This window comes from Anomaloglossus baeobatrachus, chromosome 7 (genome assembly GCF_048569485.1).
Source record: "Anomaloglossus baeobatrachus isolate aAnoBae1 chromosome 7, aAnoBae1.hap1, whole genome shotgun sequence".
Lineage (NCBI taxonomy): Eukaryota > Metazoa > Chordata > Amphibia > Anura > Aromobatidae > Anomaloglossus > Anomaloglossus baeobatrachus.
The window spans coordinates 275,468,706-275,485,961 of NC_134359.1; the positions used below are offsets into that span (position 1 = coordinate 275,468,706).

At 48.8% G+C, this 17,256-nt stretch overlaps 1 protein-coding gene across 6 annotated transcripts in view; it reads right to left on the reverse strand.

Moving 5' to 3' along the window:
* The window catches only part of LOC142245443 (uncharacterized), a 94,788-nt gene that overhangs the window by 18,579 nt on the left and 58,953 nt on the right, over positions 1-17,256 (reverse strand). For 3 of the 6 annotated variants that reach the window (XM_075318148.1, XM_075318149.1, XM_075318150.1), the window contains exons 2-3: positions 11,954-12,028; positions 6,222-6,330 (exon numbers count right to left, since the gene is read on the reverse strand). In XM_075318148.1, coding sequence (XP_075174263.1) covers positions 6,222-6,282 — 61 coding nt within the window. In that variant the 5' untranslated portion in view covers positions 6,283-6,330; positions 11,954-12,028. The remainder of the gene's footprint in view (positions 1-6,221; positions 6,331-11,953; positions 12,029-17,256) is intronic. The other 3 variants (XM_075318147.1, XM_075318152.1, XM_075318153.1) reach the window with 1 other exon arrangement.

The window sequence follows — 17,256 nt, forward strand, 5'->3', positions numbered from 1 at the left end:
CTGAATGAGGTTGTCTTGCTCCTGGACACAGACGTACTGTGCGCGTGTGATGTCCCAGCCTTCCGCGCGCTGTGGTTGTTGTGGCGTCTCCGTGGAAATGGGAGGAGGACTATGTCACCCCTTCGCCTTTTCCTCGGTGGGCTGCCGCGTCGTGTGGAGCAGGATGGCGTGACGCTGAGCACGTTGACCTGCTCTACTCTTTCCTCTACATTCCCATGGACACATACGCGCCATGCGCATGCACTGTCCCGGACTATCGCGCACTGTGGTTGTTGTGGGGTTGCTGTGGTGATGGGGGGGGGGATGACTTATGTCCTCCTTCCCATCATCCTCGGTGGGCCACCGCCGTATTATGTGGGAGAGTAGGACCACATGGCGCTGAGCATGCTGATTTGTTCTATTTGGGACTCTGTGCCCCAGGTCGTTGTGTGTTAACAGCATGACTCAAAGTAATGTGGGTTACAATGGTCTGCATATTATATATACACACACACACTGTGCAGAATGTTTAGGCAAATGAGTATTTTGATCACATGATACTTTTTATACATGTTGTCCTACTCCAAGCTGTATGGGCTTGAGAGCCAACTACCAATTAAGTAAATCAGGTAATGTGCATCTCTGTAATGAGGGGTGTGGTGTAATGACATCAACACCCTATATAAGGTGTGCTTAATTATTAGGCAATTTCCTTTCCTTTGGCAAAATGGGTCAGAAGAGAGGTTTGGCGGGCTCTGAAGAGTCCAAAATTGTGAGATGTCTTGCAGAGGGATGCAGCAGTCTTGAAATTGCCAAACTTTTGAAGCGTGATCACCGAACAATCAAGCGTTTCATGGCAAATAGCCAACCGGGTCGCAAGAAGCGTGTTGGGCAAAAAAGGCGCAAAATAACTGCCCAAGAATTGAGGAAAATCAAGTTTGAAGCTGCCAAGATGCTATTTGCCACCAGTTTGGCCATATTTCAGAGCTGCATCGTTACTGGAGTATCAAAAAGCACAAGGTGTGCCATACTCAGGGACATGGCCAAGGTAAGGAAGGCTGGAAAACCACCACCTTTGAACAAGAATCATAAGCTAAAACGTCAAGACTGGGCTAAGAAATATCTTAAGACTGATTTTTCAAAGGTTTTATGGACTGATGAAATGAGAGTGACTCTTGATGGGCCAGAGGCAGGATCAGTAAAGGGCAGAGAGCTCCACTCCGACTCAGACGCCAGCAAGGTGGAGGTGGGTTACTGGTATGAGCTGGTATCATCAAAGATGAACTTGTGAGACCTTTTCGGGTTGAGGATGGAGTGAAGCTCAACTCCCAGACCTCCTGCCAGTTTCTGGAAGACAACTTCTTCAAGCAGTGGTACAGGAAGAAGCCAGTATCGTTGAAGAAAAACATGATTTCCATGCAGGACAATGCTCCATCACATGCATCCAACTACTCCACAGCGTGGCTGGCCAGTAAAGCTCTAAAAGATGAAAAATTAATGACATGGCCCCCTTGTTCACCTGATCTGAACCCCATAGAGAACATGTGGTCCCTCAAAAAATGTGAGATCTACAGGAAGGGAAAACAATCCACCTCTCGGAACAGTGTGTGGGAGGCTGTGGTGGCTGCTGCACACAATGTTGATCGTAAACAAATCAAGCAACTGACAGGCTCTATGGATGGTAGGCTGTTGAGTGTCATCATAAAGAAAGGTGGCTATATTGGTCGCTCATTTTTTTGGGTTTTGTTTTTGAATGTCAGAAATGTTTATTTCTAAATTTTGTGCAGTTATATTGATTTACCTGGTGAAAATAAACAAACAAGTGAGATGGAAACATATTTGGTTTTTATTAAGTTGCCTAATAATTCTGCACAGTAAGGCTATGTGCGCACGTGTGCGTATTGCATGCAGTTACGCTGTGCTCTGCACCGCAGCGTAACTGCATGCGTCCTGCGTCCCCAGCATAATCTATGAAGATTATGCAGGAGACGTGCGCACGTGGCGTATTGGAGCGCAGCGCTTCGGCTGCTGCCCGAAGCGCGCGTTCTAAGGGGTACTTTGCACACTACGACATAGCAAGCCGATGCTTGCGATGCCGAGCGCGATAGTCCCCGCCCCCGTCGCAGCAGCGATATCGTGTGATAGCTGCCGTAGCGAACATTATCGCTTCGGCAGCTTCATATGCACTCACCTGCCCTGCGACGTCGCTCTGGTCGGCGAACCACCTCCTTCCTAAGGGGGCGGGTCGTGCGGCGTCATAGCGACGTCACACGGCAGGCGGCCAATAGAAGTGGAAGGGCGGAGATGAGCGGGACGTAAACATCCCGCCCACCTCCGTCCTTCCGCATAGCCGGCGTGAGCCGTGGTGACGCAGGTAAGGTGATGTTCCTCGCTCCTGCGGCTTCATACACAGCGATGTGTGTTGCCGCAGGGGAACGAGGAACAACATCATACCGTCGCTGCAGCTACATTATAGAAATGTCGGATACTACACCGATGATACGATTACGACGCTTTTGCGAACGTTAATCGTATCATAAAGGATTTACACACTACAATATCGACAGCGACGCCGGATGTGCGTCACTTTCGATTTGCATGCAGTCCCCACTCTGTCTATGGGAGGGGCTACACTCAGAGCGCATGAAATTGGCTTTTTTTTTCCCATTACGGACTCTTTCTGCTGCGATTTGAAGCGCACGTGTGCTGTTCAAATCGCTGCAGAAATTTCTGCAGGGACAGAACGCTACGTGCGCACATAGTCTAATGGTTACCTGCACAAACAGATATCCTCCTAAGATAGCCAAATTTAAAAAAAACCATTCCAACTTCCAAAATTTTAAGCGCTGATATTTATGAGTCTTTTGGGTTGATTGAGAAAATAGTTGTTGATCAATAATAAAAAAATCCTCTAAAATACAACTTGCTTAATAATTCTGCACACGATAGATTATATATATATATATATATATATATATATATATATATATATATATTAGACACACACACACACACACACATATATATGTGTACACAATCTCCTTATTTTTGCATGCTGCCTGGCACAGAAATGGTGTTGTTTTATGGGGGTCTGTTTGTGTTTGTGTCTGCTTATGAAGCGCACACAGCAGTTACTAACCAGCTTAATTGCTGCTGTACACACTTGACGAGTGGATAGTTCTGTGGAATGTCTATAGCAGGGGTCTCAAACTCAGCTGGGTGTATGGGCCGCATATAGAAAAAAAAAAATGAGGGGGGCCGCATTATTTGCAGGACAAAGTGAACATTTTTAATGAATCCATGTTTTTTTTCTATACATCTTGGATCACTTTTGTAAACATTTTTCGCTTGTTTATTATAACAAACGTGTACTTTTTTTGTTAAGTTTATATACAGAAAAGCATTTTTAATGTAAATAAAAAAAGTCATGCTTTAGGATTTTTTTTTTTTTTACATTTTATCACCTTCTTGTAATTGTTTTACAATTAGCAACATCATATAGTAATCTTAGCCAAAATCTTGTAGTAATGTGCCCATCCGTGTGCCCTGTAGTAAGGTGCTCATCCTTGTGGTATTGTGCCCAGTAGTATAGTGCCCATCCTTGTGCCATGTAGTATTGTGCCCAGTAATATTGTTCCAATCCTTGTAGTATTGTGCTCATCCTTGTAGTATTGTGCTCTGTAGTATTCTGCCAATTACCGTAGTATTGTGGCCATCCCTGTAGTATTGTGGCCATCCCTGTAGTATTGTGGCCATCCCTGTAGTATTGTGCCCATCCCTGTAGTATTGTGCCCATCCCTGTAGTATTGTGCCCATCCCTGTAGTATTGTGCCCATCCCTGTAGTATTGTGCCCATCCCTGTAGTATTCTGCCCATCCCTGTAGTATTCTGCCCATCCCTGTAGTATTCAGCCCATCCCTGTAGTATTCAGCCCATCCCTGTAGTATTCAGCCCATCCCTGTAGTATTCTACCCATCCCTGTAGTATTCAGCCCATCCCTGTAGTATTCTGCCCATCCCTGTAGTATTGTGGCCAGCCCTGTAGTATTCAGCCCATCCCTGTAGTATTCTGCCCATCCCTGTAGTATTCTGCCCATCCCTGTAGTATTCAGCCCATCCCTGTAGTATTCAGCCCATCCCTGTAGTATTCTGCCCATCCCTGTAGTATTCAGCCCATCCCTGTAGTATTCAGCCCATCCCTGTAGTATTCAGCCCATCCCTGTAGTATTCTGCCCATCCCTGTAGTATTCTGCCCATCCCTGTAGTATTCTGCCCATCCCTGTAGTATTCTGCCCATCCCTGTAGTATTGTGGCCAACCCTGTAGTATTGTGGCCATCCCTGTAGTATTCTGCCCATCCCTGTAGTATTCTGCCCATCCCTGTAGTATTCTACCCAGCCCTGTAGTATTGTGGCCAGCCCTGTAGTATTGTGGCCAGCCCTGTAGTATTGTGGCCAGCCCTGTAGTATTGTGGCCAGCCCTGTAGTATTGTGGCCAGCCCTGTAGTATTGTGGCCAGCCCTGTAGTATTGTGGCCAGCCCTGTAGTATTGTGGCCAGCCCTGTAGTATTGTGGCCAGCCCTGTAGTATTGTGGCCAGCCCTGTAGTATTGTGGCCAGCCCTGTAGTATTGTGGCCAGCCCTGTAGTATTGTGGCCAGCCCTGTAGTATTGTGGCCAGCCCTGTAGTATTGTGGCCAGCCCTGTAGTATTGTGGCCAGCCCTGTAGTATTGTGGCCAGCCCTGTAGTATTGTGGCCAGCCCTGTAGTATTGTGGCCAGCCCTGTAGTATTGTGGCCAGCCCTGTAGTATTCTGCCCACCCTTGTAGTATTGTGGCCAGCCCTGTAGTATTGTGGCCAGCCCTGTAGTATTGTGGCCAGCCCTGTAGTATTCTGCCCACCCTTGTAGTATTGTGGCCAGCCCTGTAGTATTCTGCCCACCCTTGTAGTATTGTGGCCATCCCTGTAGTATTCTGCCCATCCTTTAGTAATACGCAAACAAAAAAAAAAAAATCTCCTCACCTTTCCTCCGTTCCCTGTGTGCCCACGATCAGTACTTGCAGAGTTTTGGATGCAGCATGCTTCAGCTGCGTCCAAAACCCTGCTATGTATGGTAAAAGCACAGTGGGCATGGGATTTCTAAAAATCCCATGCCCACTGTGCGTGTACGGCCCGCAGTGAAAACGGAACTGCGGTGTGGCTTCCAGAGGCCGCAGCATGTGAATTTATGCTGCGGCGTCTGAAGCGTCCTCCCTAGGCAGAGCACAGCGAGGAGACCGCAGCGGCCCGAACCCCTGATCGCAGGCACGGGCAGCTGCGGTCTCCTAAGGAGCAGACTTGCGGCCCCGCCGATCAGGACGCGCTGTGTCCAGCACGCAGCGGGTCCTGATCTTCAGCACGTACCTTACCTGCTTGTCGCGGCCCGTGATGATCGCGGCTCTGTGCTGAGGGTCGGCGCCGGCAGGAACTTCACTGCATTTGAATCCATTTGCGGTGCAGCGCAGAGGAGCTGTGTCTGGACCAATGGCTGCTGCCTGCCAATCAGATGCAAGGAAGTGACGTCGCTGTATGACGTCACCTCCTTGCATCTGATTGGCAGGCAGCAGCAGCAACTGGGATAGAACTGACAGCTCCTTGCGCGGCACCACAGATGGATTCAAATGCAAGTTCCTGCCGGCGCCGACCCTCAGCATAGAGCCGCGATTTGTCACGGGGTCTGCGGGCCGCAACAAGCAGCCTCAGGGGCCGCATGCGGCCCGCGGGCCGCGTGTTTGAGACCCCTGGTCTATAGTGTGTGCAATCAAACCGTTTAACCTGTGAGTCGCTGACTAGTTTTCAATTTTTCTGGTTATGTATATGCTGCTGTAATTGGCACTACTATATGTAATTAACCCTTTACTGGGTGTCACTAGGGAGGTTGGTTGGAGTGTATGTTACTCTGTTCCCCTTGTGTGGCATTTTCCATCTCAGCCACTCTTCCTTGTTTTATGGCTTCACCATCTTTGTAAATTATTTCAATAAAATATTTTTTCCCTTTTGCATTTATATTGTGGTCCTTTGGTAACTTTTGGGTTTTCCCCTAATTAACAATTTTGGCGTTATACTTTAGGGGTCACCTATTCTTTTAAGTTCTACACTGTTTTAAAAGCGCCTGATTCAGGTCCCTATTGACCTGGTTGCATCTGCCGATCCCGGGTATCTGCGGGTCCGGCCATCACTAGTCATTACTCCTCGCCGGGGTGATTACCTGTAGGATCCTCCTCTTTGCACCGCTCATCTCCCCACACATCGCTTTCTCCTTTCTCCATTATGGCTTCAAGATGAATCTTCCTCGGATATTTGCCTGGATTTCAAAACTGTGAAAATAATAAATGTAGAAGTCACAGACAGAAGGAAAACTCTTGTGGAATGTTCTAGATGGACGCTTTTACTAGAATCTCGTGTGGGCACTGAGCCACCAATCGCTGCCGACATCACCACCTCCTATATCACCAGTGCCGCCCTCAGAGTCAGTACAGCGGCACCTAGTGGTAGAAGCAGGCTGCAGCTAGCAATGTATTCCCTCGTTGCTGCGGCAGCACACATCGCTATGTGTGACACTGCAGGAACAGGGAACCTCACCTTACCTGTGTCCGCCCGCTATGAGGAACGAAGGAGGTGGGCGGGATGTTCGTCCCGCTCATCTCCACCCCTCCGCTTCTATTGGGCGGCGGTTCAGTGACGCTGCTGTGACGCTGAACGAACCGCCCCCTTAGAGAGGAGGCGGTTCGCCGGTCATAGCGACGTCGCTAGGCAGGTAAGTAGTGTGACGGGTCCGCGCTAGCGATTTGCCCGTGCCGCACAACCGATGGGGGCGGGTACACAGGCTAGCGATATCGGTCACGATATTGCAGCGTGTACAGCGGCTTTAAGGCTATGTGCGCACTAGAAAAGTGATTTTTCTCAAGAAAATTTCTTGAGAAACTTCTGGGAGTTGAAGATTACTACACCTGCGGTAAAAAAACGCAACAAAACCGCGGGTTTTTTTTATGCTATAAATAATATAGATAATAGATAGATAATCGATAGATAGACAGACAGACAGATAGATAATGGATAGAGGGAAAGATGGATAGATGAATAGAGATAGACAGATAGATAAATAGATGAGAAAGACCTATATAATGTCCCACCTCCCTGCATATTCTAAGCTGGCACCTTTTAGTGACTTTCATGTGGCACTAAAGGGTGCCTAGCCTTGTATTTAGCCAAAAAATAAATAATAAAAAAAAACGATGTGAGGTCCCCCCGTCTTTTGTAGCCAGCTAGGGTAAAGCAGACGGCTGCAGCCTGCAAACCACAGCTGGCAGCTTCACCGTGGCTGGTAATCCAAAACAGAGGGCACCCCACGCTGTTATTTTACATTAAATAATTTAAAACAAAAAAACGTGGGGTCCCCCCCAAATTGGATCACCAGCCAAGGTAAAGCAGACAGCTGTGGTCTGATATTCTCAGACTAGGGAGGTCCATGGTTATTGGACTCTCCCCAGCCTAAAAATAGCAGGCCGCAGCTGCCCCAGAAGTGGCACATCCATTAGACGTGCCACTCCTGGCGCTTCGCCCCAGCTCATCCCGTTGCCCTGGTGCGGTGGCAAACGAGGTAATATATGGGGTTGATGCCAGATGTGTAATGTCACCTGGCATCAAGCCCGGGGTTAATGATGTCACGCGTCTATCAGATACCTGACATCACGAACCCAATCAGTAAGAAATAGACAACAAAAAAAGTTTTATTTGAAAAAACACTCCCCAAAACATTCCCTCTTTCACCAATTTATTGAAAAGAACAATCAATTCCGGGTCCGGCGTAATCCAATAAGGGGGTCACACGGCGATCCATACCATAGTCAGTCCCAGTCAATGAAGAACAGAATGTTCCCCATTGGCTGGGAGAGCAATGCAGTGACCTGAGCTAACATCAATAGGTCAGCCCAGGTCACTGCAGGGGATGCCGAGCGCTGCTGTCAGGAGGTTACATGAGATCATTACCTGCTGTGACGATCTCTTGCCTCCTGACAGCAGCGCTGTCACTGACTTCTATGCCCGCTGCATTCTCAGCAGTATCGCGAGAGCCCGTGACGTCACCGCTAGTGACAGTCTCGGGCACCCGCGAGACGGGCATAGAGGGCAGTGACAGCGGTGACGTCAGGAGATCGTCACAGCAGGTAATGATCTCATCATACCTCCTGACAGCAACGCTCAGCATCCCCGCGGCTGCCAGCACTGCAGGCAGACACTGACACTGCTGTGCTGGCAGCCGCGGGGCTGGAGCGGGACACAGACTGCATGAGCACCTGGAGGTCACACGGAAGTGCTTCCGTGCGGCGTCCAGGGAGTGTGATGTGTGTATCCCGCTCCAGCCCCGCTTCCTCTTCCTGTGATAATGACATCACTCCCTGCAAACCGCAGGGCAGAGATGAACATTACGGTATACCCGCGGTATTTCGCGATTACATTACAGTGAATGGATTGAAATACCGCAGGTACCTGCGGAAAAGAAGTGACATGCACATTTTCTCAAGAAAATCTTCAGAAAGAATTTTCTTGAGAAAAAAACGCAGTGCGCGCACAGATATTTTTTTCCCATAGGTTTTGCTGGGAAATGTCTGCAGAAAGATTGCAAACATTTCTCAAGAAATTTCTACAGCAAAACTGCGGGTAAAAATGCCTAGTGCGCACAGGGCCTAAGGCTGAGCAGACCCAGACTGTAAAAGTCTGGATCCGCGCAGTTTCAAAAATGCCGGGGTGCCAGACCCAGGCCCAGGATTCCGAGTGCAAAATCCGGATTCAGCACTGGGCAACTTAAAGGAAAAATAAAGAAAACAAGAATTAAGCGAGCATTTCATACTAACGGCGACTTGGTGTCATGGCAGCAAACTCCTTACGGGTCGCGCATTCACTTCCTGTACTGCGCAATAGGCTCATCGCATACACACAGCTTTTCGTGCTTTCCCCGCCCACCTGCTGTCCTGTCGTCTGTGATTGGTTACAGTCAGACGCGCCCCCAGCCTGTGACAGTGTCTGCCTGCAATCATTGCTCATCATGGCTCAGTCATTGTCTGCACTTACAGCCGGTGGTTGCGCTCTATGGCCGCTAGCTGTGAGATGTAGCAGAGCTGGAAATAGCGTGGGACCTCATGTCGATTACGCCGGACCTGGAGGGGTGTTTGGTGTTAATAAAGTGGTGAAGGAGGGTGTGTTTTTGTATTTTATTCCAAATAAAGGATTTTTCTCTGTGTTTGTACTTATTTACTTTCATTTACAGGTTAGTGATGCAGGTATCTCAGACACGAGTGCTATCACAACCTAGGGTTTAGTAGCAGCTCTGCGCTATCGCCATCTGCCATCGCACCAGGGCAAAGGGAAGAGCCTGTAAAGCACCGAAATTGTCACATCTGCGGGCTGAGAATACCAGTCCCCAGCTGGCTTTATCTTGGTTGGGTATCAAAATTGTGGGGACCGCACTTCATTGTTTGTTTGGTTTTTTTTTAAACTATTTATTTAAATTAAAAAAAAAAAAAGCCACATGTGGTTTCACTAAGGCCAGAGTCACACTTGCAAAGGACTCGCGCGAGTCTCGCATCACACGGCACAGCTGGACACTCTCCTGATAGGAGCGGGTCGGCCGTTGTGTTTCTATGGAGCTGCACGCTCATGTTCGGAGAGCGGCAGGCCATTTCGGGTGATGTGATGAGAGTCCCTCACACGTGTGACTCTGGGCTTATTTTGATACACAGATGGCATCAGAATATGGGGGACCCTGCGCCGATTAAATAAAACAATTTTATACCACCATACTGACCCGCAGACACTTGCATTGCTTTCCCAGCCCACCGGCCGTCCTGGCGCTTGTGATTGGTTGTAATCAGCTCACATGCTGCCACTTAGGGTGGGGGCGTGTTTAACTGCAACCAAATACACGTGTCGGTGGGCAGGCAAAGCAGCGAATATTCAATGAGAGTAATTTGTGGGCTCCGAAAGGGGAAGCGTGACCCAGAAGCAGCTTGCCGCCATGACACAGCCTCGGTGAGTATACAGTGCACGTTCCTACCCCCTATCCCTTCCACCAACGTTTTTTAATCTCCAGATTCTGATCCCCATAGACTTATATGGGTACCGGATTCCGGAGTGGATTTTTTTTTTTTTTTAAATTTAGCAGGGATATGCCAGTCCCAGTTTTTTGTGAGTTCGACTAGCACTAGTCTTGACATTTCGGATGCCCTAATTTTTTTTATCAAATGTGAATTGTTTTGTTTGGAACTGTTGTAGTTTTGGGGTACATATTATTTTGTTTAATAGTGTTCGAAGCATTTTTTTTTAATGTCGTTCACTTGTGCTATTAATGAGATATTACACAGATCATCTGTTCTTTTTTATTTTTATGTGCAGCTCAGTATGGTCTAAACCAGGGGTGGGGACCTTTTCTGTGGCCCCCGGGCAGATTACCAGGGACCGAAGCACTCGGGCCGGCAGCAGCAACCTGCTGTATGCCGTCCCTTTAAATCCCTATGTGCACTGCGAGGATGCACACGTAGCGTTCATTAATAAACTTTGCGTCGGCAAACAATTAGTTCCTCCATGCTGAGAACTTACTTTGTGGGCAGAGTTAGCACGCGATGTGCTCCCGTTCCACCATCCTGAACATGCTTTCCCCCCAGTGCTGTGTGCCACCCCCTAGTGCTGTATGCAACTCTTGAGATGTCTATGATCTCCCAGTGCTGTCTGTGCCCCAGCCCCTCCCGTGATGATTTAAAGTTGGACCAGGAGGTGGTAGTTGCGGGCGAGGGCTTTCCTCCTATAAGCAACATGGCCCCACTTCACAGGAAAACTGTTGTGGTTCTGGCTGGGTGTGTGAAGAGGTGCGGTGCTGTTCAATCCTCTCAGGAGGTCGCTTCTTGCCACTGTCTTTGGCAGTCCAAGACCGGATCGCGGAGGAAACGGAGACTGATAGTTCTTATTAGGCTGAGGCCACATGGGGATTACTACGAGTCCTTGCATGACACTCTGCTCACGCTCGCAGCACAGTAGGAGCGGAGTGTCATGTGACTGTAGTCCAATCAGACCACAGCTGCGGAGGGGAGGGCCAGCGCTGCGGAGGAAAGGGAGGGCTTTATTGCCCTCTCTCTTCCGTTGCTGGCTGATGCGAGAATCGAACTGCACTCGCGTTACACTGGTGTAATGCGAGTGCAGTGCGATGTTTCTCTCACCCCATAGACTTGTATGGGTGCAAGTGAAACAGGATCGCATTGCACCCGCAGCATGCTGCAACTGTTTTCTCAGTCCGATTAGGGCTGAGAAAACAATTGCTAATGGAAGCGGGCCCATAGAGTAATATTGGTCCCAGTGGAATGTGATTTTTATCACATTCGCTCAGTATTACTCGCCGTGTGTGCTGACCGTTACACAACAATTCTTTACTACAGTTTCTGAATGGAAACTTTACACGAGAAGTAGCGGGCACATCTCATAGTACGCTTCATTAGTATCAAACACCAACAGCCGCATTTCCTCTAAGTTCACCTCAGCTGTTATTAATGTGGATGCTCCCTGTCCTCCTGCCACTGCCCGGTCTAGCACAACGGAGCCGTTTGAGAGAGTCAATCCAGTCCCCGTGAAGTTCCACGTCCTCCCAGCAAGAGGAAGTATCGACGCTCTCAGATCTACCACACTGGACTGCATACTCGTCTCGCATCCAACTCCAGTCCCTACGGCCTACAACCAGTCCTAGATTTTTCTACTGGTTTTCATTTTGGGTTACAACCACCCTCCGTGTGTTGATATGTTTTCTCACACTATCCTTATGAGTAGGAGTATGGGGGGGGGGCAGAAACAAGTCTTCCATTTGATTGGAAAGTCTTACACACATTCTTAACACCTGTCCTTTGATGCTCATCCCACATCCAGTAAAGTCACCTCCAGGGGAGAGATCAGGATAATTACATTTTATGGCTTTTCCTGTTGATGTTCTCCCTGCACCTCTGGATTGTGATGTGGAACTTCAAGGAAATGCAATTCCTAGACACAATAAGAAAATAACAAACAGTCACAGGAATCCTATTACAATGCAATGACATGTCCCAGGACTCCTGTCCTCTTTTTTATTGTATAAATTGAACATGATGCACACATGACATATTAAATATTTGCAGTCCAATATGAAATATCGGAGCCAAGATCCAGGACCGTTTATACCACTTACATTTACCATAGAGGCTTGTCAGGCGCGTTGGTAAGATCAGGAAAGATCAGGTAAGAAGCCACGAGATATATTTTGTCACCGATCCTCCCACCCAAACAAAAATGTAATACAACAGTCTGCACCCCCCGCATACTACCTGTATCCCATAAACAGCCCGCACCCCATATAGCCCCATATACAGCCCGCACCCCACACAGGGACTGGCTGGAAAATTATAGCCTGGGGGCAAGCACACAGCAGTGGCCCATGAGTAGCGGCCCACCCTTATTGTATTTACGGTACCTCCGGCTACTTAACCTCTACACGACATTTGACGTACTGGGTACGTCATTAAAGTCAGTGCCATTCTGACCAAGGACGTACCCAGTACGCCATGCTTTCATGCGCTCACTGCATCTGCGGTGACAGTCATCGCATGAAAGTGCAAGCTGATTGTGGGAAAAAAAACAAATTTGTTTCATTTTCGCAGCTCAACGTTGTAAAATTCTGTGAAGCACCTGGAGCTTCAAGGTGCTCACCACACATCTAGATAAGTTCCTTGGAGAGACTAGTTTCCAAAATGGGGTTACTTGTGGGGGGTTTCTACTGTTTAGGCACATCAGGGGCTTTCCAAACGCAATACAGCGTCCTCTAATGACTCCAACCAATTTTGTGTTTGAACAGTCAAATGGTACTCCTTCCCTTCCAAGCCCTGCCGTGTGCCCAAATAGAAAAATGTTACCACATATGATGTATCTGCGTACTCAGAAGAAATTGTACAATAAATTGTGGTTCATTTTTTCCTTATACCCTTGTGAAAATGCAAAATTTTATGGCTAAAGTAACACTTTTGTTTTCATTTTTTCCTTCCACATGGCTTTGGTTCCTGTGAAACACTTAAAGGGTTAATAAACTTCTTCGATGTGGTTTCGAGCAGTGTGAGGGTGAAGTTTTTATAAAGGTTTTAAGTTTGGGTGTTTTGTTGGAAAAATGAGAAATTGCTGATGAACTTTTAACCCTTCTAAGTAACGTCCTAACAAAAAAAATTAGGTTTCAAAAATTGTGGTGATGTAAAGTAGAGATGTGGGAAATGATATTTAGTAATTATTTTGTGTGACATAATTCTCGGATTTATGGGCATAAAATTTCAAAGTTTGAAAATTGCGAAATTTGTCAAATTTCCGATATTTTCACAAACAAACGCAAAAATATTGTCAAAATGTTACCACTAATATGAAGTATAATATGTCACAAAAAAACGACGTCAGAATCGCCAGGATCTGTTGAAGTGTTCCAGAGTTATAACCCGTTAAAATTACGCTGGTCAGAAATGCAAGAAATGGCCAAGTCATTAAGGTGAAAACCATCCTCTGGGGTAAAGGGGTTAATATAGGTAGGAGTAAAGGTAACAAGGCTTTAAAAAGATAAAGCCGAAGTGATGATGATATAGTTGTGGTCAAATGCAGCACCACTCTTCTCCTCTTCTCAGTGATGTCACCACTTTGCAGACTCTCTGGGTCCCACTAAGCTTTGCTCCTCTGCTCCTCTTCTCAGCGACATCACCACTGTGCAGATTCTCTGGGTCACAGTGAGCTTTGCTCCTCTGCTCCTCTTCTCAGTGACGTCACTGCTCTGCAGACTCTCTGGGTCACACTAAGCTTTTCTCCTCTTCTCAGTGACGTCACTGCTCTGCAGACTCTCTGGGTCACACTGAGCTTTGCTCCTCTGCTCCTCTTCTCAGTGACGTCACTGCTTTGCAGACTCTCCAGGTCGCAGTGCGCTCTGTTACTCTTCTCAGTGACGTCACGGCTCTCCAGAATCTCTGGGTCATGTTGTGCTCTCCGTGACCTTTTACAATGTAAATCTATGAATGTCCGAACGAGGTTCTATAGACTTACATTGTAAAAGAGACTTCCAGAAAACATCACTCAGAAGAGGAGCACAGCGGATACCGGAGAAGGCGCTAGGTGAATATATTAACACACTCATGTTGCAGAGCACAAACATTTATACAGACTTTGGGGGGGGGGGGAGAGTTCATTGGACACATCTTCAAAGCAAAATATAAGCGACATCCTGGTATAGCCTTTCTTTGTAGAGACAGGAGCACCAGGAGTATCAAACTGCAAAACAATTTTATTTAAATACATAAGGAGGGATTTTGGGAATCACACATAAAATAATTAAAAGACATACTGTACTGCCCCATGCAAGCATCCGGGCTGCTGCTGCTCGGATCCGGAGTGGATCGAGGGGTCTCCAGACCCGGGGGTCGCTCGGCCACTCGATTAAATGAAGGGGGGGGGGGGGGTATGTACAGGATTTTTTTGGAAAGTTCGTGACGCCACCCACGGTGCGTGGTAATGTGAGGGTCCACCACTGCTGTTAGGGAGCCCGGTGACGATGGTGTGGCAGCATGATGTTTAACCCCTCCGTGGGTAGGTGGTTTGTGTCCTGGGGGCCCGTTGATGGTTGGGATGGTAGTTGGGTGCCGTGGGGAATAGGAACAGGGATCTTCCAATGTACTCACTCAGTCCCAGAATAACTACTCCAACAGCTTGTAAACCAGAATTCTGAGCACCGCTGCAGCCTGCGGGGAGCACGCCTGGATCCGTGCCCTTGGAGTTGCTGTTAGCCTGTGGCCCTGTCCTTGGCACCTTCGTCTCTGTTGGACCCGTGGGTATAAAACTCTTCGGGTCCCACTCACCCGTATGGCTAACGGAGTGAGCTTGCTCTCAGGGTTCACGTGTAGGATTTCTTTGGACTGTAGTGGGAAAGTCCTATCCCATCGGTGCGCTAGTACCCCCGATTTTGGAGCGGGTTGGGGATGACACTTGAAGTCTTCACCCCCGTCGGGTAAATTACCGGAATGCTTGAAGCTACTTTCCGGCCTGGGGTCCATGGACCCCGTCGTGTCCTGGCCCCTGCCCGGTGATAGCTCAAGGCCGGCGGCTGCCCTCCTCGGCAGTCCGTGCCCCTTGACACTGTCCCCTGCGACCGGGTTCCAGGTCCTACCGGGCCCAGACCAACGTCTGCCACCTAGTATACAGGAGCTCTCCTCTGTGGCCTCTCCTCATGAGAGCCACCTCACCTCCTCTCTCCACTGCTTAACTCGACTCAACTGTCACTGTCCTCACTTTCTCCTCACCATGTGGTCGGCCCTATTCCCTTTAGGCCCCACAATGGTGTGACTGGTAGGTAAAAGTGGGAAGTGTTCCTAGGGTTTTGATTGGCTAAGCTGTTATAAACACCAAAGGACCAGGATCCTTAACCAAGGAGGGTGGATACTGTGCAGAAGGGCAGATTGCACAATACCCTGTGACGACCCGATAGGCCAGGGCGTCACAATACAATGAGAAAAACTGCAGTCAGGGCAGGTGGCAAGAATGGCATTTAGATATACAATAGTGTAAATATATCCCAGTATGCAGTGAAATATCACCTGAATATATATATATATATATATATATATATATATATATATATATATATATATATATATATATATATATATATATATATATATATATAAAATTGCCTTATTCTGTCTGTCTTGCTCCAAAATGACGTCATTACAGTGACAACCGTCGCATTGGCCGCTCGGCCCCGCCCCCCGCACGGATTGTCCGCTCGGCCCGGCCCCCCGCACACATTGGCCGCTCTGCCAGACCCCACCCCCTCACGCATTGGACGCTCGGCCTGGCCCCGTCCCCCGCACGCATTCCCCGAACCCACACGGAGCCCCGACTCCCAGATGACTGTTGCCCCCGGGAGCCCACACCGGCATCCCAGCCAAGACATACCCTTGCGTTGTTGTAATCATGCCAGAGCATGCTGGTAACCATGGTACACATCGGGTAACCATGGAAACCACTTTCCTTAATTACCCGATTGTGTACCATGGTTACCAGCGTATGCCGGCTACCTGCCCATTCAGATCGTTGGTCTCCCGCTGTCAAACACGCCGATGCGTGCTGCACAGCAGGAGACCAACAAACAAAAAATGAACTAGCACTGTCGCTTTGAATAGTTAACTACCTGATGTGTACCATGGTTACTAGCTTACCCCGACTCCCGGCACATGTGTGCCGGAGCACGCTGGTAACCATGGTACACATCAGGTAACTATGGAAACCGCTTTGCATTGTTAACCGGGCCCCGCCCCTGCACTGTGCCCACTTGGCCACGCCCCCAGCACACATTGGGTACCTATACATCTCACCCCAGGACTCCTCCCCCTCCAGGACTACTCTTCCCATTTATCCTCCTCTCCCCCCCAGGACAACTCCTGCCATTTATCCTCCTCTACCCCCCCAGGACTACTCCTCCCATTTATCCTCCTCTCTCCCCCCCAGGACTACTCCTCCCATTTATCCTCCTCTCTCCCCCCCAGGACTACTCCTCCCATTTATCCTCCTCTCTCCCCCCCAGGACTGCTCCTCCCATTTATCCTCCCCCCCAGGACTGCTCCTCCCATTTATCCTCCTCTCCCCCCCCAGGACAACTCCTGCCATTTATCCTCCTCTCCCCCCCCAGGACTACTCCTCCCATTTATCCTCCTCTCCCCCCAGGACTACTCCTCCCATTTATCCTCCTCTCCCCCCCCCAGGACCACGGACCACTCCTCCCATTTATCCTCCTCTCCCCCCCAGGACCACTCCTCCCATTTATCCTCCTCTCCCCCCCCAGGACCACTCCTCCCATTTATCCTCCTCTCCCCCCCCAGGACCACTCCTCCCATTTATCCTCCTCTCCCCCCCCAGGACCACTCCTCCCATTTATCCTCCTCTCCCCCCCAGGACTACTCCTCCCATTTATCCTCCTCTCCCCCCCCAGGACTACTCCTCCCATTTATCCTCCTCTCCCCCCCAGGACTACTCCTCCCATTTATCCTCCTCTCCCCCCCAGGACTACTCCTCCCATTTATCCTCCTCTCCCCCTCCAGGACTACTCCTCCCATTTATCCTCCTCTCCCCCCAGGACTACTCCACACACACACAAAAACATACCTCCCCCAAAACACACACACACAACGCTCCACACACAACGCTCCACACACAACGCA